The following is a 26,723-nucleotide window of genomic DNA, read 5'->3' on the forward strand; positions in this document are numbered from 1 at the left end:
GGACAAGAAGGGACTCCATGGCCTCTGAGAAAGACGCTTTCACTCAAGTTTACTTCTTAGAAAAAAGAAACTCACTTTTTAATGTGTGTATTACTTAAAGTAATGACAGAAGGTTTTACATGATAACACACAACAGTCAACACTGCTTCATTGTGTTAAAAAAAAAAGTCTCAGCGTAAAGAAGGTAGAGGTTGGGGCCAGGGCTCAGAGTTGCCTCTTCCTCCTTCAGCTTTATTATTTGCCTCCAGTAGGGGTTTGAGGAAATGTCCGCGCTGTTTCATGATTTAGAGGAAGGATCAGGACACATTCCATTGTGCTTGATAAAGCAAAACCCCACTTGGCAGCCTGGTTAGAAAGAGTTTGGATGTTTTCCTAATAAAAAGAGATCCCAGGATTTGGAAGCACATGTGACGCCTCTGAGGAAAGAGAGTGGCGATAACGGAACGAAACTGGGGGTCCGCTCTCCCGGTGGTCTCCCCACTTCCGTCAGACAGCGCCGGCGTGCGTGTCGTCTTCCGTGTGGGGACGGCTGTTAAGCGGTCACATGCTTGCAGCCAGCTCTCCTCGGAGAGGGACATTTGTCTCAGAGATGGAAATGGTAGAACCATTTCAATATTCTCAGCTCCTCTGGGTTTTCTCTCGTGTACCCAGCTAGCAGAAGCAGGTTGCATTATTGAAAGATGGCTGAAATCAAGGAAAATTGAATCAATATAGTACAACAAATTTCTAAACCTGTCACAGCAAAAACAAGACAAAAAAGTCCCCCTTTGTCTTGGGTTTTCAGTAAATCGTAAAACCCAAGCTGACTGTCATCTGTAGATTTTGGGAGGGGTAGAATAATGACCAGCTGCCACAGCAGAAGAACACACATGGGTGGAGCCCCAGATCAGCCCTGGCTGAAAGTGAGGTGACAGCTCCCACCCAGAGACTGCCTTTGTGTGGGGTCCCCACAGGGTGGCGCCGGCGAGCGTGTCTGGAGACCTGCTCTGGTCGCAGGCTGTGAAGCAGGGAGCTGGCCTGTGACCTTTCAGGATGACAAGGTCACACAGACTTTAAGGGGTGGGCGTGGGGGGACCAGGGGTCTGCCCCTTCTCTGCTTAAAGCTAGGGTAGCAGGAAAACCTGTCTCATGAACACTAAAGGGACAGGTGTGAAAAACATCATAGCAAGTGCCCGTCATTGTGGGCTGGTGGGGGTGGGTGGCCCGTGCAGGAGATGGGCAGCTGTGAACATCACCCCCTCTCTCCCCACCCGTCCTCCCGGGCTGTAGCCAGAGCCCCGTTTATTTAAGTACCTGCCACATGCTCAGCTCTGGGCCTGGACTTTACCTGCATTGTCACTGATTCTCACCCCGGGCTGACCAGGTGACAACATCCCTCCCCATTTTGCGGGGCAGAACTTGAGGCTCAGAGAGGTGCAGTTATCTGCCCAAGATGGGAGGGAGATCTCGCACGTCACGCTTCAGACGCCCTCCCTTATGACGTAAAGTCCGTGGCCCCCTGTCCTCAGGCTGGTGGGGACAGTGGTACCAGGGAGGCCCGTCAACCTGGGTCCTGACCCCACCCAGGCCTTGAGGTGACCGGGACAGGATGAAATAGGAGAGAGCCCAGTGCACAGAGCCAGGGCCCGTGGTAGAAACCACCATCAGTTCTCTTAACACTCTTCCCATGGAAGGACCAAAAATGCGTCTGTTTAGAGTACGGTGTGCTGATGTCGGGTGCTCTGAGCAGAGCCTGGCGGGGGTAGCGTCCTCAGCTTCTCCATGTAACCTTTCTGAGCCTCAGTTTCCTCTTCTGTAAAACCAGGAGAGTATTAATGAAAATGCCCCGTAGCATTTATGGGTGTCACTGAGACGGTCACGGAAATGGCTCAGAGCCGCACTTGCTGTGGCAGCTGCCCAGTTAGGTGTCAGCTCAGTTCCGTCGCTCGGTCGTGTCCGACTCTTTGCGACCCCATGAGTCGCAGCACGCCAGGCCTCCCTGTCCATCACCAGCTCCTGGAATTTACTCAAACCCATGTCCATTGAGTCGGTGATGCCATCCAACCATCTCATCCTCTGTTGTCCCCTTCTCCTCCCGCCTTCAATCTTTCCCAGCATCAGGGTCTTTTCAGTGAGTCAGTTCTTCACATCAGGTGGCCAACGTATTGGAGCTTCAGCTTCAGCATCAGTCCTTCCAATGAACATTCAGGACTGATCTCCTTTAGGATGGACGGGTTGGATCTCCTTGCAGTCCAAGGGCCTCTCAAGAGTCTTCTTCAACACCACAGTTCAAAAGCATCAATTTTTCGGCGCTCAGCTTTCTTTATAGCCCAACTCTCACATCCATACATGACTACTGAAAAACCATAGCCTTGACTAGACGGACCTTTGTTGGCAAAGTAATGTCTCTGCTTTTTAATATGCTGTCTAGGTTGGTCATAACTTTTCTTCCAAGGAGCAAGTGTCATGGTTGTGGGCGGTGGTTTTTTATTTATTTTTGGCCGCGCAGGGTCTTCATTGCTGCACATGGGCTGTCTCGAGTTGCGGCAGGCCAGGGCTCCCCTCTCGCTGTGGAGCACAGGCTTGTTACCGCGCTGGCTTCTCTTGTTTCGGAGCTCGGGCTCTAGGACGCGTGGGCTTCAGTAGTTGCGGCACACAGTCTTAGTTGCCCCAAGGCACGTGGAACCCTTCAGGACCAGGGATCAAACCCACGGCCCCTACATTGGAAGGCGGACCACCAGGCAGGTCCAGTGGTGTCGTGGTCATTGTCACCACCACCCCCCTGGTCCACAGGAAGCGGGGCGAGTTGGTGCTAGTCCGCCCCATTGCAGTCTGACGTGCTGCCCTCTGGCTGCGGCAGAGCAGAGAGCGCCGGTGGACCACACCCGGCTTCCTTCCTTGTTTTCAGTGATGGGTTAAAAGCATAGGTCTGTGTTCTCTTGTTGAAGGACTTTAAAGTGGAGTTACAGAAAATGTAGAGAAATGGGGAGAGGTTAGACATGCTCAATAGGCTGGGAAACCATCACAGACATCCCCACCGTCAGGGATGCTGTGGGGGTTGTCATTTAATCTGAGGATTTAGAAGTTACTTCCACCAGCCGTCCGCGTGCACGTAATGGTGATTATTAGCATGTTGACATTCACACACTCCTTCCGCAACATCAGCAAGTGTTCTCCATAAATAAACTGGAGAATTTGCCCCCTCAGCCTCTGAACTCAGCATAGCTCCTGGAGTTGGAGACAGAGGAGGTGCTGAGCCCACGGCTCCCTGGCCCCGCCCTGGGGCTCCATGGGCTGGCCCTGAGTGCCTGGGGGACCCCATGCTCAGGGTGATTTTACCTCTTTTCATGCACACCTGGTCTGGCTGTCATTCGGAAGCGAGGGGCATTGCTTGGGGAGGATCCTTGGGGCAGCAGGAGCTCGGCTGGGGCTTGTTTGCTCTTGTTCACACCGTCTAGCCGAGCGCCCTCCCCCAAGAAGTCAGGAGACTGCGTTTGGGTTCGGGGTGACTATGACCTACACTGTCCCCTTGCTCATCCTGAACACCACCCTCCCCTGCCCCAGATCTCGCCCGGGATTCGCCAGCAGCAGGGAGAGCCTGGCGTCTGTGGGGGCTGCCTTGTGAGGGGCAGGCTCTCCCCTCCCCTATCCCTCCATGCCCCCGGCGGGAGGTGGTGTCACCCCGGCTCACAGCAGAAACGTGGGCCCCGGGCAGTCCCGGCTATGGAGGAAGTGGGAGTGCTCGCCCGAGGCAGCTGTCCAAGGGTGGCGTGGGCTTGCTCGCTCCCCTCCAGCTTTACCGTCACCCACCCTGCCCTGCCTGGGGGCTGCTCTGTCACCACCATTTGGCCTCAGGGACAAGTCACCCCCTGAACCAGCCCCATCGCTCTGTCGGTCTTGAGCTTGGTGATTTGGGACCAGAGAGGACACCTGTCTGCAGGTGCCCCCCGCCCCCAGAGCAGGGACCCACCGGACCCCAGCCTGCCACACCCAGGAGTGACAAGTGCAGGGAGACTGGGTGTCAGCCCCCCACAGTGGGTGACAGTGCACCCCCCGCCCCACTAGCCCCAGAATCCGACCACCCCGAGGAGAAGCTGCCACCTGGCCCCGCCGGCAGGAAGGTGGCACGAGGCTCGCTGGCAGTGTGGCCCAGAGCCCTCCGCCGCGTGGTGTGTAGACACCGATGTTTGTGGACTGTGCCGGCCGTGGAGACACAGCATAGTGGAGGGACACAGTTATCGAGTCCGGCCCCCCTGCCCAGGTCGCATGCCAAATCCACCACCTATGCTGGACCCTGGCGCAGGTCCCCTGGCCTCCCCATCCTCGGGGGTGGAGTGCAGGCCCATGCAGGCGCCCACAGGAGGCCCCCTCAGGTGTGGTGACACCAGGCTACGTTTCATGAATGGCCCCCAAGCAAGGTCACGATTATAGAGTCAGTGGCCCTGCCACCCGCCACATTTGGGGGGAAGTGCTTCAGGTGCTCGCAGGTGGTGTGGGCTGTTGAAGTAAACGAAGCCGAGGTGAGTAAACCAGTTCCCACTTTGAAGGCTGTCACTCTCCAGGCTCCAGCAGCCACAGCCCATGCTGTCCACGTCCACCTCGGCTCGGGGCAGGGGCTTTGCCACGTAAATTACCCCCAAGGCAGGAGAGCATGTTTTTGCTCAACCCCTCTGGGCCACGGGAGGTGACCAGGGAGCAGCCAGCGGCAGCTGTCGGGGTGCGCAGGGGGCGGGGGCGTTGCAGGGACTCCTCCTGGCCCTGATCTGGCCCCCGTGCCCCAGGCAGCAGTCGCTGGGCTCTGCAGGAGGGCCGCGGGGGTCCCCGGAGGGCTGCATCCAGTGAGAAGCCCCTGCCGTCCTCCCTGTTGCCCAGACAAAAGGTCTCTCCGTTCAAGAGTCGGGAAAAGTGTAATTTCGCAGCCGACCCGGTGATGAAGCGTCTTCTCTCAGCGCCAGGAGATGGGCATATAAATATTCTCTGTCTCTGCCGCTCTTTATTTCCCTTGTAAGCAGGCGCCCCATCCCTCCCTCTGATGGATGCCCCCTCGCAGCCAGCCCGGGAGCTCCCCAGCTCCTCAGTTCAGCAGCGATTCCCCGGTCTCCTTGCCTCTCCCGTAGCCTGTTCATCCTCCCCCCACCCCACCCGCCCCAGCCCCACCTCCCTCACTCACCGCCCTGTCCCTTGTGGCCCAGAGACAGTGGCCTCGACCACAGATTCCATGCCGTGTGCACAACACCGCAAACCTCTTAAAAATAGGAGCCAAGCGTTCCTGTGACTGAAAGGGCAACCCAAGAGCCTCCCAGCCCCATACACAAAGCCGTTCTCCACCGTGGCTGCCGCCCTCCCGTGGAAGAGACCACAGCGTTCACCCCCCTTCAGTGGGCACCCCACTCAGAAACGTGGCGAGGAGCATCATCATTAGCCCAGCACACTCCCTGGTGGAGCAGACGGCCTCCATTTTCACTTGACTTTAAGGCTGAAAGACAAGAGAGAGTCTAATTAATAAAGGGACGATCTGATATTAATCACTCCCTTAAAATTGACAAGGGAGGCAGTCCATTTAACCACTTAATGGCTTCAGGTTTTTATGGGCTGCTGTTTGCAGAGGTATTTAATGAAGAAGTTATAAATCCAAAGGAGCTTAAAATTTTAATTTTATACCTAAATATTTTCCTTGTTCTCATCTTTGTAGTCAGTCCTCCAGAGTGTAGTCACGTGGAATGTTCCTTAAATGAACATATTTGCTAACTGGCGCAATTTCAGTTTTTAAAACATTGGTTCCAGCAATTAGGCATTTTTTTTTTCAGTTCCCAAATGACTAGAGAAATTCGTCTTGATTATAATTGCTCTTAGCCACGCATATCTAATTTGTGTCTTTTTAAGTGTTAATTAGTAAACAGTTTGAGCTGACATCTTTATGTGTTTGTGTGTTGAAAAATGGGGCTTATTGCTTATTTAGCTTGGGGCCAATTCCACTCACATTTACGTCACGACATTGAGGTGAAATTAATGGAAACACATTTGGCATCGCGAGGTAAAAAGAATTTTTGGAACCAACTTGTGGACGTCCACTTTGCATGGACTTCTGCAAGCACTTCCAATATATGAGATTAGAATGGATTTGGGAGCTGCATGTGCAGGGAGAAAGGGAGGCAGAAGATTTTTGTATCAGTAATGAAATGGCAGAGTCCCAATTTTATAAAAGCAAAATGTTCATATCCCAGCGCAATTGTTCATTCTTCCTACTTTTGGAAAGCTTTCATTGTGCATATTAATGTTAGAAGGAGAATTTTGCAGAGGGCGATGTCACAATGCGTGATCACTTTGCACCATCTAGTGGTCAGGTCTCAAACTGCAACAGGAAATAAGGTGTCCTTTATCTGTGAGATTTCAACGTTTTCATCCCCCAGCATCTTTTTTTTTCTTTTTCAGTCAGGAAGCTGATATGTTTGGGGAAAGAAATTTGCCTACTTCATTTATTAAATAAAAGTTAGTTAATTAGATAGACGTTAACCTTTCTTATCTATTGTTCTCCCCCTTTTTAAATATTGTTTTCAAAGACCCAGGCCTTGTTCACTCACGCCACTGAATTCTTACAGAGCTATCACACTAAGCTGAGATCATTTCAGCCAAAAACAAAGGAACCTAATGAATCGGTTCAATGGATAGCCATTCCAGAGGCGTAAAAGAAGGGTTGTTGTTTTTCAGTCACTAACTCGAGTCCAACGCTTTGCAACCCCATGGACCACAGCAACGCCTGGCCTCTCTGTCCCTCACCATCTCCTGGAGCTTGCCCAAGTTCACGTCCATTGAATCGGTGATGCCATCCAACCATCTCGTTTTCTGCCACCCTCTTCTCCTTTTGCCTTCAATCTTTCCCAGAATCAGGGTCTTTTCAATTTGAAATGGGAAGTTGCTTGGGGACCTGCATATCATGGACTCTTCAGGAGTCTGACCACAGCTTGGGAACCACAGTTTGGTGCCACAGACAAGACTAGTTCTCACCCCATAAAATGTGGCAGCCATCGTGGGCAGTTTATCATCTTCAGTATCTACCCTTCCAATCAGAATCAATTTTTTTAACATTCAGTGTTTTCTTTCCAAGTGCAAAGGTCATACCTGTTTTTTAAAATGCAAACACAACAGAAACATGAAAAAAGATGAGAGTCCCCCATGGTCCACTCCTGGGAGAGAGAGACATGCACAGGTCAAACAAGCATCACAGGTGTTCAATACTGGACATGACGTTCCTGTATCTTGCTTTCGCACCGACCAGTATATCTTGCACAACCTTCCATGTCATCACACGCAGATCTGCCCCATTCTTTTTAATGACTACATGTGGTTCCCTTTTATGATTGTGTCGTAATTTATTTAAGCAATCCACTATTGATTGACTCTTGAGTTTCCAATTATTCACTATTACACTGCTGCAGTATATTTCCTTGTACATGTCTTTGCTCCCCTGGGTCTTTCTTTAGAAGAATGCATGGTATTACCATTTTGCTTTCCAAAAAGAGAGTGCCCTTTTAAACCCCCCTGCCCCGCCCCATCCTGTGGTGTGTGAGGGGGGTACCTGTTTCCCGCACCCTCACTATAAACATCACTGGTATTTACAGGTGGACATCTTTTCATATATTTATCAGCCATTTGTACTTCTTTTGTGAATCTCTTCTGTGTGTGCCCTTTGCCCAGATTTTTCTATTGGCTTATTTAGTTTTTTCATTCATTTTTGAGTTTTTATGTGCTTTGTAACAACCTTCTTTCTGTCTTATGTTCAAACACACACACTTTAACCAGTGGCTTTTCACCTTGTTTAGAGATGTGTTTTTCTATACAATAGTTCTTAATTTTTCATGGGCAATTTTGACTTTGTTTTAATGTTTTGTTTTTGGCTTCATGTCGTACTTAAGATTATAAAAAATATTCACTCCTATTTTCTCATACCCTTTTGTGTTTTAATATCTTACATTATTAAATAGTTTTCAAATACTTGATCCATCTGAAGTTTATTAGAAGGTAAAAACTAGAACCAGCTTTGTTTTATCCTAAATCGTTAACCAGTTTTCTTATCATTGTTTACTTTCTTCAGTAGTTTTAAGTGTTACTCTTATTGTATAGTTCCATCTGTAAGTGAATCACTTTTTCTTGACTCTCATCTCTGTTCTTTTTGTATGATTACCACACTGCTTTGATTCTGATAGCTTTATAATAAACTTTAATATACGATAAGGTTAGTTCTTCCTTCTCCCCCCACCCCAGATTTTTCTAATTATAGTCACGTGATTATTTTTCCAGCTGAACTTTAGACTCTTTTTGGGGGGGGAGAAACTCCACTCTAGATGTTTATTGTAATTGCACTAAGCATGTAGGTTAATAGAAGGACGTTTGGTGAAGAGTCTCCACCTGGGGCTTTGTGTCTGTCGCTCAGCAGGGTAGAAAGGTGTTTTTTGCAGAGAGTCTGCACACTTCTTTGTAGGTTATTGCTAAGTGTTTGGTGTTTTTGTGGTTCTCATGAGTAGGCTCTTTTTTTCCATTGTATTTCCTGTCATTCTTTGTATCAAGGAGCCGTTGACATTTGTATTTTATTTTAGGGGCTGGCTCTCTCACTGACTTCTACTTCTGATGGTTTTCAGTTCCTTTTCTTTGGTTACGCAGGCCAGCGTTAATGTTGTCTGCAAATGCCAACACTGCTGCCTCCTGCCCCCTTCCTGAAACTTCAGCCAGCATTGCGGCCAGAACCATCAGGTCACTGGGCCTCCTTGTCTGAACGGAAGTTTCTAGTTTAGATACTCACCCATAATGCTGCATTTTGGCTTTCTATATATAGGCATCATTTTTTTTTTATCATGTTAAAGAATTAGCCATCTATTTCTATTTTCCTAAGTGTTTTTATCAGGATTGGATGGTAGCTTTTGATAAATGTCTTTTAATCATCCATTGAGATGATCATATTTTTTTCTCTGTGGGCATATTAATATGGTAGATTATATTAATAGAGTTCCTAGTTTTGAGAGTCTGAGTCCCCTCCCCCACCACCCTCTCTGGTTCTACCAGCAGCAGTTCTATCTGCCGCTTCTATCCAAGCGGCAGCCTCCGTCTGGGTCTCCAGGTTGCTCAGCAGCCCAGGGCGTTCATCATACAGATGAGGGAGCCAGGCTGAGCCCTTGGAAATGAACCTGAGGCAGAGCCAGTGTTTGACAGACAGAATTATCTACCCTGGACACCGTCATGAGTTAACACCTGGCTCATGCAGAATAGAAGTCAAGGTGAATTATTTGGTCTTTTGAAAGTTCATCCTAAAAGGGCTTTTCTGTCCTTTCCTTATGGTTTGGGGAACTCTCATCCCGCAAGTTTTAAAGTAATACCCCCTACACCCCAGGGACTTCCCTGGCAGCCCAATGGTTAAGACTCTGTGCTTCCACTGCAGGGGGGCGTGAGTTTGATCCCTGGTCAGGGAAATAAGATCCCACATGCTGCACGATGTGGCCAAAAAAATAGTTAATACCCCCCCAAAAATAGTAACACCCCCCAAACTGAACTCTTACAAGGTTGCCTGACATGTAGGTAAAAAATGAGCATAAAGATGACAAATGGGGAGGGCATCTTCCTGTAGTGATCACACAGCTTCTTTTTCACTCAGAAATCAGTGTCAGAAAGCACCATTGTTCCAAGTATTTTCCACAAATAACCTGGGAGAGGGAAAATACAAATGCCCATTTTTTAGGTGATATTTAGATGAATTCTGAATTGCTGATTCACTGAGGGGGCTAGCCCCATGGCTGTTTGTTGACGCAGAACCGGTGTTTCTTCTGCCACAAAGCTATCTGTCAGCCCCCAGCCTTGCCCAGAGTCTCACGCAGACGACGCTGGTTGACACACAGGTGCCTGCCAGGCCCCCAGCCCCAAAGCACAGGAGGGGCCTGGAGAAGCAGAGTTTGTTAATACTCACGCAGAGATCTAAGTCCCACCGTAGAATGCGCATTCCCCCATTTTCCTTAAAATGCCTGGCCTTCTCAGTCTGTATTTCGTTTTCCTACTTTTAAGCATCATGGGTACAAGAAATATTTCTTGCTTACCCTGTCCCCATCAGTCCACACAAAATGCAGTCACGGTGATAAAACGGCAGAACACTCTGGTTGGGTGATTTATAGGGAGTGGTGGTGACTGCGGCAAATTGGAAAACCATGTGTCTCTAAAGGAGGCAGCCTCCATTCCCCTGTGTGAGGCTCATGATCGAGGTGTGAGAGTCAAGGTACGGAGTTGCCATAGCCCCCCCCCTTTTATTTTCATAAAATCTGAAAAATGTTGGCATTTTATGCCGTCTCTCAACTTTTCCACATTTATGACTATTTTAAAACAACACACAGGCCAGCAGCACTTGAGCCTCCAGCTTGCACGTGTCTGAGCATGAAGATACAAACACAGATCACATCTATACTTATACGTTCACCATTCACGGCCAGGGTCGGGGGCGGTGGTGGCGATGTGGGTGAACCCTGGGATCAGCACTTTGCCTCCATGAGTTAAACACCCCAGGAAAGGGGCCTTCACACCATCAGCCCAGAGGCCATGGGAATTCAGAGGACCCAAGGCTGGACCGACACACCACTGCTTCCACGAAAGACTGAGAACCCAGATGACCTCCCCATTGTCTGAGAACTGAGTCCCTAAGCTAGCTGTCTGCTCTGCATTGAGCTGCCCCTCACTCATCCATCCATCCATCCATCCATCCATCCATCCATCCCTCTCTCTGTCTATCCATCCACTCATCCATCCACCCACTCACCTCTCACATCCTGTACCATCTGTCCATCCATCCATCATTCGTTCATTCATTCATCTCTTCTGGGCCACAGCCTCTACCAGACTCTGAAGCTACAGAAATGGCTGAGCCCCTACCCCGATCTTGCACTTAAGGAGGAAATGGACAGTGATGTGGGGCCCTGGAGGCCAGTAATTAATCATCCCCGGAGGAGGACAAATGTCCCAGGGGGTGTAGCCTTCCCAAAGGCACCAAGGTGTGGTGCTTGGAGGAAGGGGGGGTGGGGGGTGGGATCTGTGAAGCCATGCATGGGGACAGGTGTGTGCAGGAAGCTTCCACACTTCACTCCTGGGTGGGAACATAGGAGGCACTTCTCCACTCTATGCTCCATTGGATCCTAGGTGGAGATGCTCCTGAGCAAGGCTGCCCTGCCCTGAGTGAGGGGCTGTCCCAGCCCTGAGCCCAGGGCAGCAGGCCCTGTAGGGGGAAGTGGGTGCCACCATCCCCTCCCGGAGTCCCAGGCCTGGAGCAGGAAAGGGAAGGGGGGGTGCCCCGGAGTCAGAAGACGTAGGGGCTGACTCTGCACATGGTCTTAGTCACCCTGCAGCCACGCCGGGCATGGTGCCCAGACTGACGTGGTCCCTGCTTCCGGAGCAGGGGCGTCTCAGAGGGGTGCTTTTCCAGCCCCTCATTTAGGGTGAGACGGAGCAGCAGGACTGGGTGGGGCTCCGGGTTTCTGACTCTGGGGTTGCTGCTTGCGGGTTAGCACAGGGGAACCCTAACGGAATGCAGAAGAGGCTTCCCAGAAGGTTCACACCGACCCGCCTGCTTCCCAACCCTGTGGCCTCACTCAGGCCAGTCACCTGTCATCAGAAGAGTGGTGGTACCAGCTTCACTGGCAGAGAGGATCCTGTCCGGGACCCTGACTGGGGACCCGGCAGCTCCTGCCCCTCCCGTGCCCTCACTAGTGACCACAGGGCTCGTGGGCTGTAATCCAGGAGCCCTGACCTCCAGGCCCAGCTGTGGACTCTCAGCAACTGAGGGGTGAACAAGGCACTCCCCAGTTCTGGGGTATTCTAGAACCCCTTCCAGGGCTGGGGGGGCCCGTCCTGGCTGCCCCACGTCCCCTGAGCCCAGTCTGCATGTGACAGTCCCTTCCGGGAGCCGTTTTAGAGCCCTTCAACGGGCTTGTCAGCCTGGGGCCTTCCCCTCTCACCCAGGCTTTCAGTTGTCTCTCTGGAACTGTAATCCAAGTGTGAGACGAGACTCCTGTGGGAAATGGGGAGACCCGGACTCACCCCTGGGCCTCTGGTCCTCCCTGGCCCTTTCCACAGCTCGAAGGAGTTGGACGTGTATTCACATCAGCTGGACAGGCCCTCCCGGCACACAGAGGCCTGCGTCGTGGGCCGTGGGGGCCCTCAGGGCCCGCTGCTCACAGGGGCACCTGCCCCTTCCCTCCCCTGGGGAGGGGGCGAGATCCAACAACCAGGCTTCTGGAAAGAGGACGTGGGAGGACGTGAGCCCTCGTATAGGAAGAGGAAGCTTCCAGAGCTGGAATTCCCCGAGGGTCTGAACCAGGCACCGAGCACAGCAGGTGTCACGGCCTGGCCCGCGGGGCTGGGCAGGTGCCAGGACAGGCTCCAGGAGAGGCCGGCTGGGGGACAGTGGGGCCACTGCTCAGAACTCACCCACGGCCACGTGCCCCGGGGACCCTCACAGCTGTGGCTCCAGCCCCAAACCAGACTTGGAGTTGGCCGGCGTCTTGTTCCTTCACTGCCCCAGCCTGTCTTCACCCAGCCAGGCCCCCGAGGAAGGCCTGCCCCTGCCACCATCCTTCCAGGCCCTTCTGTGACCCCACCTGCCTCCCCATCTCAGAAGCCCACCCGTGTAAGTGGTGAGTACAGACCCCTGTCCTGAGGCCGGGTCCCTGCCCCTGGCACCCTCAGGGCCTCATCCAGCCCCTGGGGCCCTTGGGAGGTCTGATCCTCCCCTGAGCCTCAGCTCCCACGTCTCAAAATTCAGGTCCTAAAACAGCCCCTCACTGCCGTTTCTCGTCCGGCCTCTCGTCCATGTGATGGTTAGGAGACCCAGGGAGGGAGGCGGGGAGGGTACATGCTTGCCTTACTTCTCTGCTCTCCATTTTATTTAGTGAAAGGTCCCAGGTAGTGGTTCTCTGCCTGCCTAACCATTGACATCACTTTAATGCTTTTAAGAAAGCACTGATGCCTGCTCCGCCCGCTGGTTAAACCAGAACCACCCTCACCCCGCCCGCTGCCAGGCAGGGCCCAGGTTCAAACCCTTGTCTCTCTGATACAACCCTTGACTCTGATGGAGGACTAGGTTTTCACTTTAAAGGCGCTTTCACGCCAGTTGTCTGGGGTGATTCTCACGTCTCCGAGAGTGGATGCGGGCTTGCTCTCCCTTCCCCGTCCCTTTCTGCCTCGAGGCTGAGGCTCGAGTGCCTTTGCCTCCACGGTGTGGCCTCCCAAGGCCAGGATGTCAGCCTCACTGGGACAAAAACTCTTGGAACCTGGAAATTGAGTGCCACGGCTTAAGAGTTGTCATGATGGCCCGTGTCCACCAGAGGGCGCTGTGGCCGGGGCGCTGCTCCACGGGGGTCTCAGCTCTGTGAACCAAAATGCTTTTTAATTGAAAAATTTTTTTAATTCAAAAAGGATTTGCTGTTTGTTCGCGAGTGCAGGTCCTCCTTATGCAGGAGACTTAATGTCTTGAGTAAACAGATCCGGGCCCAAATCCACCTTCAAAGGTACTCACTGTTTGCCCAAGGGAGCGAAAGGGCTTCCAGAAGCAGCCTAGTCTCTTGGGCAAACACTTGGGGCCAGCCCGTCCCCGGCAGGGGACAGCGTCTGTGGGAAGGGTTATCCGCGGCCTAAGGGGGATTATGGCGGGAGGACATATGTTGAAATTTCATTTGGGGAGTTAAGAGAAAACAAGAGGTGGGGGAGCGGTGCTTTTCTCCAGCCAAGATGACCTAAAAAGGGAAAAATCTCAAGGGCAGGGGCGGGGCGGCCGTGGGGGTGGGGTGCAGGCCGTGCAGCGGGTCCCTGGCCCTCTCTGGGGTCAGAAGGCGGTGGCATACTCGGCCCTGAGTCAGGAGAAGGCAGCTGTGTACCCCTGATTTCCCCCCCCAACACATGCCCACACCCCTTCACCCCAGAGAGTGAAAGAAACAGGAATTTATCTTTGAAGGCCCTTCTACACCACCAGCCCGCCCCCCTCCACCCAGGGACCCTGTCCCTTCCTGGCCACAAAGACCGGCCTCCCGACCCCACCCCCCCCACCCCGACCAAGGCACTTCCACCCCAGCCCGCCCGCCCCACCTTGTCCCCACCACCCCATGCCCTCAGAAAGTACCCTTTCAGGGCCTACCCCTGGCAGCATCCAGGTCTCTGGGCCTGGCCCCCGGACGGACCTCTGGCTGTGGACGTTTGGGGGCCCGTGCCTCCATCCTCTTTCACGCACCCTCTGTGGCCGGCCGGCCCCCAGCAAACTGAGGCGGCTTCCCTGCCCTGAGCGCTCCTGGCACCTGGGAGCCGGGCACAACAGGTGCTGAGAGTGGAGGTGACCCAGCCCACAGCTGGAGCTGGGCTGGCTCCCTCTCCTAAGTGCCTCACCTCGGCTGTACCCCAGGCAAGGCCTCAGAGCAGCCCAAGTGAAGCCCCTCCCCACAGCCCCCCATTCCCTCCTCAGCGCCCCCTTCAGCCCTAAAGTCTCTGGCCCTTCCTCTCTGCCCCTCCCGTCCACTCCCGCGTCCCGCTGGTGGGGCCACAGAACCGACCCGCAACCTCGGGTCACCGGGGAGCTGGCCCACCCCCCGGACCAACTGAGGCAGGACCTGTGTGTGTTAAAGGCTGAGCAGCCTGCTGCTTCCAGCTGGGTGCCACCCGCTGTCCACCCCTGAGGAGAGACCGCACTCTGCTGTCCACGTCGGCACCGCCCTGGAGCCTTCGCCCACCCAGCACTGCCCCTGCTGAGGTCAGCACGTGACTTTAGTGACCCTGTCCCCCGCCCCAGCCAGTGCAGCTCAGGCCAACTGCTGCCTCCCGGACCCTGGGTCCACTGCCAGGGCTGGTGTCCTGCCTTCCTGGCCCCAAGCGCCAGGCCCATCCTCTGTCTTCTGACCCTCACGCTTTCCTCCAAACATCTCCGCACTGTAACTCCAGATACCCGCTCCCCCAAAGGCTCCCACTTCACCCCTTCACTCCTGGTTCATCCCCGTCTCTCCAGCTGGGCAGGCGGCACCCCCGAGTACTCCTCAGGGCCCACCCTTGGCCACTGGCAGAAATGCCCTCACTTCTCTCCCCCACGCTGCTCTCTTCCTGTATTGCCCACTTGGGTTAAAAGCACCGGAGTGCCGGCGTCCATCCCCTGCCCTCTGTAGGGCTCGCTCGTGACCCAGAGCCCAGCGCGGGTGGGAGGCGGATTGTTTCCTGCTGTGATGCTCCTGAGCAGCCACCAGGTGGCGGCATTGTCCCAAACTTTGCCTAAAGTCCCCCTGGTCTGAGGCTGCCTGCTCCTCCAGCTTCCTGCAGCCCGAGCGCCCAGACCATGGCCGGAGCCCAGGTCATTAGCGGGAAAGTGGGGCCGCATTGATGTCTTCCCTTACATAGCCGACAAATGTACAGTGAGTGCTTGCCTGGTGCCGGGGCGGGCGGGCCCTTAACCTGCTGCGCCTCATCCCACCGTCAAAGAGGGCCCCGGGAGTAGAGATGGTCGCCTCCACCTTCTTGATTGAAGTATAAATGGCAATATTAGCTTCAGGTGTACAACATGTTTTGATATTTGTATATATTGCAAAACAATTATCATAATAAATATAGTTACCATCTTTTATCTTACACAGTAACAACTGTTTTCTTTTGATGAGAATTTTTAAAATTTAGCAACTATCAAAATATGCATTGCAGTATTGATATCTATGTTCACCACACTGTACGGTATATCCTCAGGACTTAACCACTCCGTAACTGGAAGTCTGGGCCTTTTCACCCCTGCACCCATTTCACCCACCCCGCCTCTGGCGTCTGCTCTGTCCAGTAAGCTTGGCCTTGCTGTTATATTCTAGGTTCCACATATAACTGAGATCACAGGGTGTTTGCCTTTCTCTTTGTCTGACTGACTGCATTTAGCACGACGCCCTCAAGATCCATCCATGTTGTTAGAAATGCCAAGATTTCATTCTTTTTTTATTCTTTAAGTTTTTCTACTGAGTATAGTTGATTTACAATGTTGTGTTAGTTTCAGGTGTGCAACAAAGCAGTTCAGTGTTTTACACAGACACACACACGTATATATATGTATGTACACACACACACACACACACACATATATATGCCCTCAGATTATTTTCCCTTATAGGTCATTATAAAATATTGAGTATAGTTCTCTGTGCTATACAGTAGGTCTTGCTGGTTATCTGTTTTATATATAGTAGTGTATATTTGTCAGTCCCCGACTCCTAATTTATCCCTGCACCCTGCTTTACCACATGTCTCTTTTCTGTCTGTGGGTCTATTTCTGTTCTGTATACTAAGTTCATTTGTATCCCTTCTTTGAGATTCCACATATAAGTGATATTCATGATGTTTGTTTTTGCCTGATGTACTTCATTTAGTATGATAATCTCTAGATCCATCCATATTGCTGCGGATGGCATTATTTCTTTTTATAGTTGAGTAGCATTCCGTTGTGTATATATAGGCAAAATTACTGGAGTGGGTTGCCGTTCCCTTCTCCAGGGGATCTTCCCAACCCAGGGGTCTAACCCAGGTCTCCTGCATTTGTAGATAGATTCTTTACCATCTGAGCCGCCAGGTAAGCCCATATATATGTGTGTGTGTGTGTGTGTGTGTGTGTGTGTGTGTACACACATATATATGTGTGTGTGTGTGTATATATATATACACACCACATTTTCTTTATTCATTCCTCTGTTGATGGACATGTAGGTTGTTTCCACTCCTGGTTATTATATAGAGTGCTGCAGGGAACACTGGGATGGTGCATGTGTTGTTTCAAATGATGATTTTCTCCAGATATAAACCCAGGAGTGGGATTGCAGGATCATATGGTAACTCTATTCTTAGTTTTTTAAGGACCCTTCATTATGTTCTCCATAACGGCTGCACCAATTTCCATTCCCACCAGCGCTGTAGGAGAGTTCCTTTTTCTCCACACCCTCGCCAGCATTTATTATTTATAGACTTTCTGATGATGGTCATTCTGACCAGTGTGAGGTGATACCTCATTGTAATTTTGATCTGCATTTCTGTATTAGCAGTGTCGAGCATCTTTCTCTGTGCCTTTTGGCCATCTGTATGTCTTCTTTAGAGGAATGTCTATTTAGATCTTCTGCCCATTTTTTGATTGGGCCACTTTTTGTTTTTTTATATTGAGCTGTATGAGCTGTTTGTGTTAATATATTTTGGAGATTAATACCTTGTTGGTCACATCATGTACAAATATCTTCTCCAATTCAATAGGTTGTTTGTGGTTTCCTTTGCTGTGCAAATGCTTTTGAGTTTAATTAGGTCCCATTTGTTTTCTGTTTGTTGGTTGGTTTGTTTTTATTTCCATCCCTCTAGGAGACAGATCCAAAAAGAGATTGGTACAATTTATGTCAGAGAGTGTTCTGCCTAGGTTTTCCTCTCAGAGTTTTATAGTATCTTGTGTTCACATTTAGGTCTTTAATCCACTTTGAGTTTATTTTTTGTGTATGATGTTAGAGAATGTTCTAATTGTATTCTTTTACATGTAGCTGTCCAGTTTTCCCAGCACCACTTATTGAAGAGACTGTCTTTTCTCTATTGTATGTTCTTTTTTCCTTTGTTGTTGATTAATTGACCATAATTGTGTGGGTTTGTTTCTAGGCTTCCTATCCTGTTCCATTGATCTGTATTTCTGTTTTTATGCCAGTACCATACTGTTTTAATTACTGTAGCTTTGTGGTGTAGCCTGAAGTCAAGGAGTCTGATTCCTCCAGCTTCATTTTTCTTTCTCAAGGTTGTTTTGGCTATTCAGAGTCTTCGTGTTTCCATACAAATTAGAAAAAATTTTTTGTTCTAGTTCTGTGTAAAATTCCATTGGCAATTTGATAGGGATTGCATTGAATCTGTAGACTTTCTTGAGTAATATCGTCATTTAACAATATTGATTCTTCCAATCCAAGAATGTGGTGTAGCTTTCCATCTATCTGTGTCATCTTCCATTTTTCATCAGCATCTTACAGTTTTTGGACTCTAGATCTTTTGTCTCCTTAGGTGGGTTTATTCCTAGGTATTTTATTCTTTTTTGATGCAGTGGTAGATAGGATTTTTCTTAATTTCTCTTGCTGATATTTCATTTTTAGTATATAGAAATGCAACAGATTTCTGCATGTAAATTTTGTACCCTGCAACTTTACTGAATTCATTGATGAGCTCTAGTAGTCTTCTGTTAGTGTTTTTAGGATTTTCTATTAGTATGTATAGTATCATGTCATCAAAATAGTGACAGCTTTACTTCTTTTTTTCCAATTTGGATTCCCTTTCTTTTTATTCTCTGATTAATTACCATGCCTCAGACTTCCAAAACTATGTTGAATAAAAGTGGCGAGAGTGGACATCCTTGTCTTATTCCTGATTTTAGAGGAAATGCTTTCAGCTTTTCACCATTGAATATGATGTTTTAATAACTGTGGGTTTGTCATACATGTCCTTAATTTTATTGACAGTAGGTTCCCTTTATGCCCACTTTCTGGAAAATTTTTACCATAAATCAATATTGAATTTTATCAAAAGCTTTTTCTGCATCTATTGAGATGATCATATGGATTTTACTCTTCAGTTTGTTAATGTGATGTATCACATTGATTGATTTACAGTCTTTTTTTAAATGGCATTATTTAAAAGATATTTATTTCCCGGAATAAACCCACTTGATCATGGTATATGATCCTTTTAATGTATTGTTGGATTCAGTTTGCTAGTAGTTTGTTGAGGATTTTTGCATCAATGGTCATCAGTGATATTAGCCTGTAATTTTTTGTGGTATTTTTGTCTGATTTAGGTACAAGGATGATGGTGGCTTCATAGAACGAGTTTGGGAGTGTTCCCTCTTCTGCAATATTTTGGAATAATTTGAGAAGGACAGGTATCAACCCTTCTCTCAGTGTGTGATAGGATTCACCTGTGAAGCCATCTGATCCTGAACTTCTGTTTGTTGGGAGTTTTATAATCAGAGATTCAATTTCAGTGCTTGTAGTTGGTCTGTTCAGATTTTCTTCCTGTCTCAGTCTTGGGAGATGTACCTTTCTAAAAATTTGTCCTTTTCTTCTAGACTGTCCGATTTTATTGGCATAGAGTTGCCTGTAGTGGCCGCTCATGGTCCTTTGTATTTCTATGGTGTCCCCTTGTAACTTCTCCTTTTTCGTTTCTGATTTTATTGATTTGGACCCTCTGCCTTTTTTTTTCCATGATGATTCTGGCTGAAGGTTTATCCATTTTGCTTTTTTTTTTCCCCCAAAGAACCAGATCTTAGTTTTATTGAAGATTTCATGTTTTTTTAATGTCTGAGGAATATTCTATGTATGTACCACATTTTCTTTATCCATTCATCCATCAATGGACACTTAGGTCGTTTCTGTATCTTGACTTGTGAATAATGCTACAGTGAACACAGGGTTCCCTTTTCTCCACATCCTCACCCACACTTGTTATTTCTTAATAACAAGAAATTATTAAGGAGATGAGCTCACTGAGGTTCAGAGGCAAAAAGATCTAGTTGAGGTCACCCTGCAGTGTCAAGCCCTTCCCTCCCCACCCCTTCTGCTTGCGGGGAGCAGAGTCCCGTCACTGCTGTCCCCTGGCCCCTGTGGCTGCTCACCTCTGCCACTGACACCAGACGGCTGGGCCCGCCCGGACCTCGCCCCCGCACCCCGCGCCAGCCGCCCCTCTCTGCGGGTCAGTCTGTGGGCCCTCAGCAGGCGGCCGAGGACGCAGTGCTGGCTGCCTCGTTCTCCCCACCCTTTCCCCCAGGAGGAAGAGTCTTCTGCTCCCCCTCATTGCCAAGTGGCCCCCAAAGCCCCTCAGCTGTGCTCCCTCAGCTCTGCACGGCCCCCGGAAGGGCCTTGTAGCCGCAGGCAGCTCACTTTGGGGCTCGGGGCCATTTGGAGCCCACAGCTGCGGCACCTTACAGGGTGGGCACCCAGTGCTCACCCCCCCACCCTCCTGGGACGGTTCCACGTCATCCTGCTGGCTCCCCCAGCTGGGTCCCTGAGAGGGCAGCTTCAGGCAGAGGCTGAGTTCAGCCAGGTGGTTGGACTCTGCTCTGCTTTATGTAAGGAAGCCCTTTCTTAATGGCAATTCTAGTGCTGAAAGGTTTTTTTAAATATTATTTTAAATGTTTAATGACCACTGATCTAAGCAACTCATTCCTAAGACCCAGGGTCCCGCAGGGTTGCCCCCCGTGGTGTCCAGGCCCTTCTCACAGGCCTGTCTGCCCGGCGGACGCTCCCCACCTGCACCCCCTCTTCTTGCCTGGCATACCTACCCCACATTCAGGTGTAGAAATCCCCCTTGGCCTTCAGGGTGAACCACAGGTGTCTCCTCTTCTCTGAATTTCCACCAGACTCGGAGCCCACCATCTATCATTTCCGTGACCCAGGTCAGGTGGGTAGGCTTGGGTCTCCAGCATGAGAACTGAGCCCAGGTTCAGGCCAGCAGCGGGGCAGGCCGGGCCCAGGTCCACTCCACTGGTCCTGCCATGGCCCAGGCTCTCATCGCTTCCTACGAACGGGTCCTGGGAGCCCAGGGAGGAAGGCACGGGGGCGTGGGCAGTGGCAGGCCCCGGGGGGCTCCCCAAGCCTGCAGGCTACAGCCTGCCTGCCCGGCCAGGGCTGGGGTGGAGCCCAGGGCCATCCCCCCCCCATCCATGAGACTCCTCCCGCAGCGGGAGCAGGGGGCACCATCTGCCGGGTGGTGGGAAGGCGCGGCACTCAGCCTGGGACGCAAGCTGCTGCTGAGGGCTCACATCGCCGGGGGAGGGGTGTGCAAGGGTCCAGTCGTCAGAAACGAGCCAGCCACCACCCAGCACCAGAGGTGTGCCCCCTCCCCCGTGCACACACGTGCACAGCCCACGCCTGCGGCACGTGGGCACGTGCCAAGGGCAGCCCTCCGGCATCCTCGGGGCCTCCACCCGGCTTGTCTGCGACCGTGGGCTGGTTCTCTCCGGTGTCCCCTGCCCTGACTGCGCTTCTCTTCCCCCCAACCTCCCGCAGTATGAGTACAGCTTCCGCACGGAGCAGAGTGCCGCCGCCAGGCTCCCGCCCAGCCCCACCCGATGCCAGCAGATCCCCCAGTCCTGAGAGAGACGACACAGCGCCCAGACTACTGAGCGCCCCCTCGCCCGGCCCCTCCCGCCGCCCATCCACACTGCCCTGCTCGGCGCTCCTGGGAGACTGGGCAGCTGAGCTGTTGCCTCCTCGGTCATCAGTCATCAGCTTGCCCGACGTGATGCCGCCCCCCACCCCGGGGATGCGCTTCCTTAATCTCCACTAACCTGTGTGTGCTGTAGTGACCAGCGGCTCCTCCCGCATCTGTGTGATGACCAGTAGTCCTCCGACCACCCCTTCCCTCCACGGGAGCCATCTGAGGGCCCTGGACAGTCGTCTGGCCGCCCGGTGATGCCACCGGCTCCCTGCCCTCCCGACTCTGCCACCACGAAGCTACTGCCTCCTCCCAGAAGACCCTGAGGGGCTGGTGGCCGGGCACAGGGCACCCTCCCCCGCCCCCCCGAACTGATGGATCGCCCCCTGGAACAGGTCTCTCACACCAGGGGCATCGAGTGCCCAAGAACTTCACGGGGACCCTAAGGAAACACGGAGCACGCGGCCGGTGCTGCCCGAGTGGACCTGGGCCTGGCTCGCTGCCCGCCGTGGATACCCCCTGACTCACCCCTCAGCTCACACACTGGACGCCCTGAGGATGGGGGCCAGCCATCCCTGAGCCACTGGCCCAGAGAGGCCTTGCCTCCCGGGCGAGGCGGCCGAGTGGCTGGGTGCTCGCGTTGGACGTGAACTTTGCCGCCAGGTCCCTGTGCTCAGCCTCCTCACCGTCATCCCCACAAAGGGCTCATCTCTGCAGTGCTCACGTGCCAACAACAGCTCCAACTGCCCGGCCCCGCGCCCCAACCATCATCACGTGGGTAAAGAGGCTCTGTGAGCCGGTGCCCAAGGCCGTGGACACACCGTCGCCAGACTGAAGCCAGAACTGACCTTTCTGCCACGAGTGCCAGTGACCGTGCTATCACTCCCCACAGTGCTGGCCACCCAGCCCAGCTCCCCACCCAGGCACCGGGGCCGCTGTCCTCCCTGGAGGCCCGGGCCTCCCCCAGTGGCTGCCTTGTCTGGCCGTGGGACTCTGTCCTAAATTCCCAGAACCTGGTATCTCATACCTTGGAGGTGGGGGGCGGGGGACACCAGATAGTTGGAGCATTGGACATGAGCTTTGACACGTGTCTGGCGTAAGAAAGCAGCCTAGGAGAGGCCCTGCCCAGCTGGGGACAGTGCCCCCGCTCCCTGCAGTTCTTCAAAGACACCGGGGTGGCTGGGGTGCAGTCAGGAGGGGCAGCCTCTGGCTGAGACACGGGGCCAGGGCAAGACATACCTCACTCAGCCGGCCTCAGCTCCACCATCTCCAGACCCTCCGCCTTCCCCCGCGGCTGCCCCTTGATCTTTTCATTCCGATACCTCTCCTCTCTGTCCCCGAGACCTGAGGATGTCCTGGCAGGGCCGGCCTTCCTTGGAACCCTCCAGGGCCCAGGAGGCACAGGTGGAAATTCCTCGGGCAGACCTTTGAGATGGGTGCTTGCCCAGGACCGAGCCGATGACCTGGCCTCAGATGTACCCACTGAAATGAGCTGGTTGTTCCTGGGAGTCGGGGGTGGGGTGGGGGGAGCCCCGAGGGGCCCAGAGAACCTGCGTTTGCTGCTGCGTCTGCTGCTGCTGCCAGGATGGTGGAGCTGGTCCACAACCAAGAGCGGGGGTGACCCCTGTGCTCACCTCTGTCTGGCCACACTGGCTCCATCCTTCTCTCTCTCCTCACACCCTGGCTGTGGGGTCATCCCACCAGGTAACACCCGCGGCCTTCCTCCGCTGAGAAGCAGGCGTTTCGGCTCCATGGGCCCGAGGAGGTCCAGAGACGGTCACGTGAGATTCCCTGTCAGGGAGCAAGAGGGCCGTGGTGGGGTCCCCCCCCACCCCTCACCAGCCGCGCCCCCACCAGCCCCCGGCCACCCCCAGGCCAGGCAGAGCAAGGCAGACCCAGGGCCGCCAGGAGAGGGCAGACCTGCGTGGGCTTGGCCAGCTGGCCAGGCCTCCCCCAGCAGGCAGCCTCAGCGCAGGGTCTAACAAGTGACGGTGGACGGCACCATGATGGCAGCTGAAGAGAACGCAGCGACAGTGTTGGAGAAGCCGGCGGCTCTTAGGTGGCTCCTGACCTCTTGTCTCTTTCCTTCTGAGGCGGGGTGCCCTCCCGCCCCGCGCGGAGGTGAGGTTCTCTCCCCGGGAACCGAGCCCCCTCTTCCCCCTTCCTTTCTGGGACGGTGCTTTTCTCCGCGAACCCTCTGGCCACGAGGGGCGGGGAGGCAGGGCTTCTCTCAGAAACACGAAGGGCAGTGGCCTCCACCCTTCCCGGAAGGACTCCCCAGAGCACAGCATCCCCCACTGCCGCCTCCTCCGTCCCCCCAAAATTCTAAGCCTGTCTCCACAGGCCTAGAAAACGGCACAACGGCGGTAAGGAGCAAGCAGCCGGCCACAGGTTCACTTGTAAATTTATAACAAGGTTTATCCACCACCCCCGAGTCCAGAAACTGACTCTGGCCACGACCTTCCCTCAGAGGGATGGTCAGGACGGCGGGAGGCGAGGACCAACATGTCTGAAGCACCTACTCCTTGCCGGGCACGCGGCCGGCACTTGAAGCACATTTTCTTCTGTTGCTCCCATTCCCTCCCCCACCCCAAAAAAAAACCACACCAATACCCCGAAGCGGATGCTGGTTTCAGATGAAGATGCTGAGACGTGTCCGCAGGCACAGAGCCGGCGAGCGGCAGAGGCGGCCCGGGCCCCACTCTGTCCCGTCATGAGCGCCTGCCTCCGGGCCAGTAACGGGCCTGCGGGTGTGACAATGTCTCACCGAGCCCGGGGCAAGGCCGGGTCCAGTCCCCAGGGCTGCCGGCTGCCCCTCACTGTCCACAGGGATCCCAGCCCGCAGCTCCCTAGAGCCAGTCGGCGGGCCTGAAGGTGAGCGTGAAAACCGAGCTCACCTCCCCAGGGCCTGGAGGGGCCGGGCGCCCGCCCGCTCCCACCGCAGCTGCCCGCCCCCCACGGGGCGGCTGGCCGTCCTCACCTGTTGGACCCTGCCGGCCCGGCCTGTCACCACCAGGAACCAGGCCCCGGGCAGGCGGCCGGCTGCGCTAGGTTAGGAACAACGTTGTACTGCGTGTATTTATTTGAGGTGACTCTAGTACTTGGCAAAGGGAAGTTTCACTGTGTGATTGTCTTCTTAATATAATTTGTTAAATAAACGTTTGTTTTAACCTTTTCCCTGCTCGCTGCTGTCTCTGAGGCATGGAGACCGGGTTCCCTCCAGCTCATTCCGGCTGCTGGCCGGGCCGGCACCACCCTGGCCTTCCAGCCTTCTAGAGAGAGCTGGTGGGTTTCCTTGCCCCGTTTGGATGAGCCGGTGACAAACCAGAAGGATCCAGGAGGAGCAGCGGCCCTCAGGAATGCTCCTGGAGGGAGAAAAATGCCGGTTTCCATAAAAGCATGTGAAGTGCATGTGTGTTAATGTGTCTCCAGCAAGGAATGCAGAGGGCGCTTTCATCTCCAGCTCGCCCCGAGCCTTGTCTGTGCCGGGGCGAGGCCGTCTGGCTGCCGGAGCGGGGGTCATGCGACCACACAGCTTCAGTACCACTGGTTTTGTCCTGTCCCCTCACTCACCTGCTGGCAAGATGCTGCCCCAAACGCCCGGGGGTGGGGGGGCTGCCAGCCCCAGACACGCACGGGCTCTCTTATGGGACACGACTGGTCAGGTTACACCGTCAGAGCTCTTTGCCTCCTTTATAAAGTGACCTTAGTGGCTCAGAATCTGCCTGCAATGTAGTTCGATCCCTGAGGTCGGGAAAGATCCCCCAGAGAAGGGAATGGCAACCCACTCCAGTGTTCTTGCCTGGGAAATCCCACAGAGGAGTCTGATGGGCTACAGTTCATGGGGTCGCAAAGGGTCAGACACGACTGAGCAACTAACACACTTACTTGTGCATTTTGGGGCCAGACACCTGGGTCCGAGCCATCTCCACCTCCAGGCCTATTAACACCAGGCTTGGGTGACCCTTAGCTATCATCTCACTAGAACCGTGAAAATCCCCCAAAAGGTAATGGCATCTCCAGCCCAGGCCCCCATGTCCGGCATCCCCTCGAGTCTTTGTCCCACAGTGGGAGAGGGAGAACAGCCCAGAGAATTCCATGAGAAACCCATGAACCCATGACATGGAGTTCAGAGTTGACTTCAGATTCCAGCGCTGCCCCTTCCTGAGCACGTAGCTCGTAGCACCTGTCTAAAGGGGCTGTGCCGCCCTAGGCAGCCTCCCCTGGGAGGACGGAATGAGGACGCTCGCAGGGCAGTTAGCATGGAGACCGAGGGACCTGCCAGAGCTATCTTTGGGGCCTGGTTCTGTGTTGCCGCCCACCAGATGTGCCAGGTACCTCCCAATGCTGCGTCTCCCAGGAAGTTCCAAGTGGTGGCCTTTGACACCCAGGACACAGAACCTGTTTCCAGGGGGGGGCCTTCAGCACGGCTCAGGAGTGCCTCGGGAGAAGGCTCTGGGCAGCAAGAAACTAAAGTCCACACACAACAACCTGGACCAAGGCGGGCTTTGTGTTCAGACCCGGAGACACTCGGAGCCCAAAGCAGGATGCAGCCGAGCCTCTGAGGGGCCAGAGCCAGGCGGCATCTCTCTGCCCTCTGTCTTGACACCTGCTTGCTTCTTGTTCTCTCACACCCTGGCCCTCCCTCTCGCCTGTTCTGTGCACCAGCATACTTGGCACATGCACGCTCACACGGCCCTCCAGGTTTCCACATCCTCAGTTCATCAGACCCAGAGACAAGAGTCCCAGGACAGGCTGTGATTGGCTGCCTGGGTCAGGTGACCCCTCCTGCTCCTGGCTGCTCTGGCCCTGGTGGGAGGGGGACTGTGTGACCCCAAAGTGCCTGGAACAGGTGTAGGTTTAGACCCTTGAGAAGCATCTGCTACGGAGGGGGGAAGACTGTGGGCAGAGGGGTGGGACGCCTCCCCGGGCTGATGGCCACCACTGTGACCAGGGGGGTGGAGCACCATTCATCCATCCACACATCTGCCCAGCTGTCCAAGCCATGTTATATATCCACATGCAGGCCCCAAGCTGGGCACTGCGGGCCCAGTGACTGGCACCACGGAGCTCCTTGTCTTGTGGTGCTGATGGTCTAGCCCATCCCACTCCACCCGCCCCCCCTCCCACTCACACACACTCACACACACACACCCCAGCCATGTCTCTCCTACTCCCCGCTTCCTAAAACCCGGCTCCCTGAGCCTGACTTCACCTCTCTCCCCGACTGCTGCCCACTCCTGGCAGCTGGGAGCCAGTGGGTCTTTATGCTTAGGTCTGTCATGGCCAGTCTGCTTGATCTCCAGCCGCACGGCCCCAGCAACAAACTCCACGTGGACATTTCACCTCAACCAAAGCACATCCCGAGCTGAGTGTGCCGCCTTCCCCCAGGCCCCACACTGCCCACCTTCTGCTCACGTCCCCATCTCTGGAGCAGCCCTACCATCTCTCACCAGAGCCACCCACACCCCCACCTGGAGCCGCCTGTGATCACCCCATTTCCAGCTGGGCAGTTCTCACATCTAAACCTGCTTTCAAACTCAGCCCCTATTTTC

General features: G+C 53.4%; 1 protein-coding gene across 1 annotated transcript in view; it reads left to right on the forward strand.

Moving 5' to 3' along the window:
* Nucleotides 1-24,343, forward strand: part of MVB12B (multivesicular body subunit 12B) — a 190,577-nt gene extending 166,234 nt beyond the window's left edge. Inside the window, exon 10 of the mRNA XM_070453021.1 lies at nucleotides 21,021-24,343. Coding sequence (XP_070309122.1) covers nucleotides 21,021-21,107 — 87 coding nt within the window. The 3' untranslated portion in view covers nucleotides 21,108-24,343. The remainder of the gene's footprint in view (nucleotides 1-21,020) is intronic.
* Nucleotides 24,344-26,723: the final 2,380 nt, after the last annotated feature.

Source organism: Odocoileus virginianus, chromosome 2, assembly GCF_023699985.2.
Source record: "Odocoileus virginianus isolate 20LAN1187 ecotype Illinois chromosome 2, Ovbor_1.2, whole genome shotgun sequence".
Lineage (NCBI taxonomy): Eukaryota > Metazoa > Chordata > Mammalia > Artiodactyla > Cervidae > Odocoileus > Odocoileus virginianus.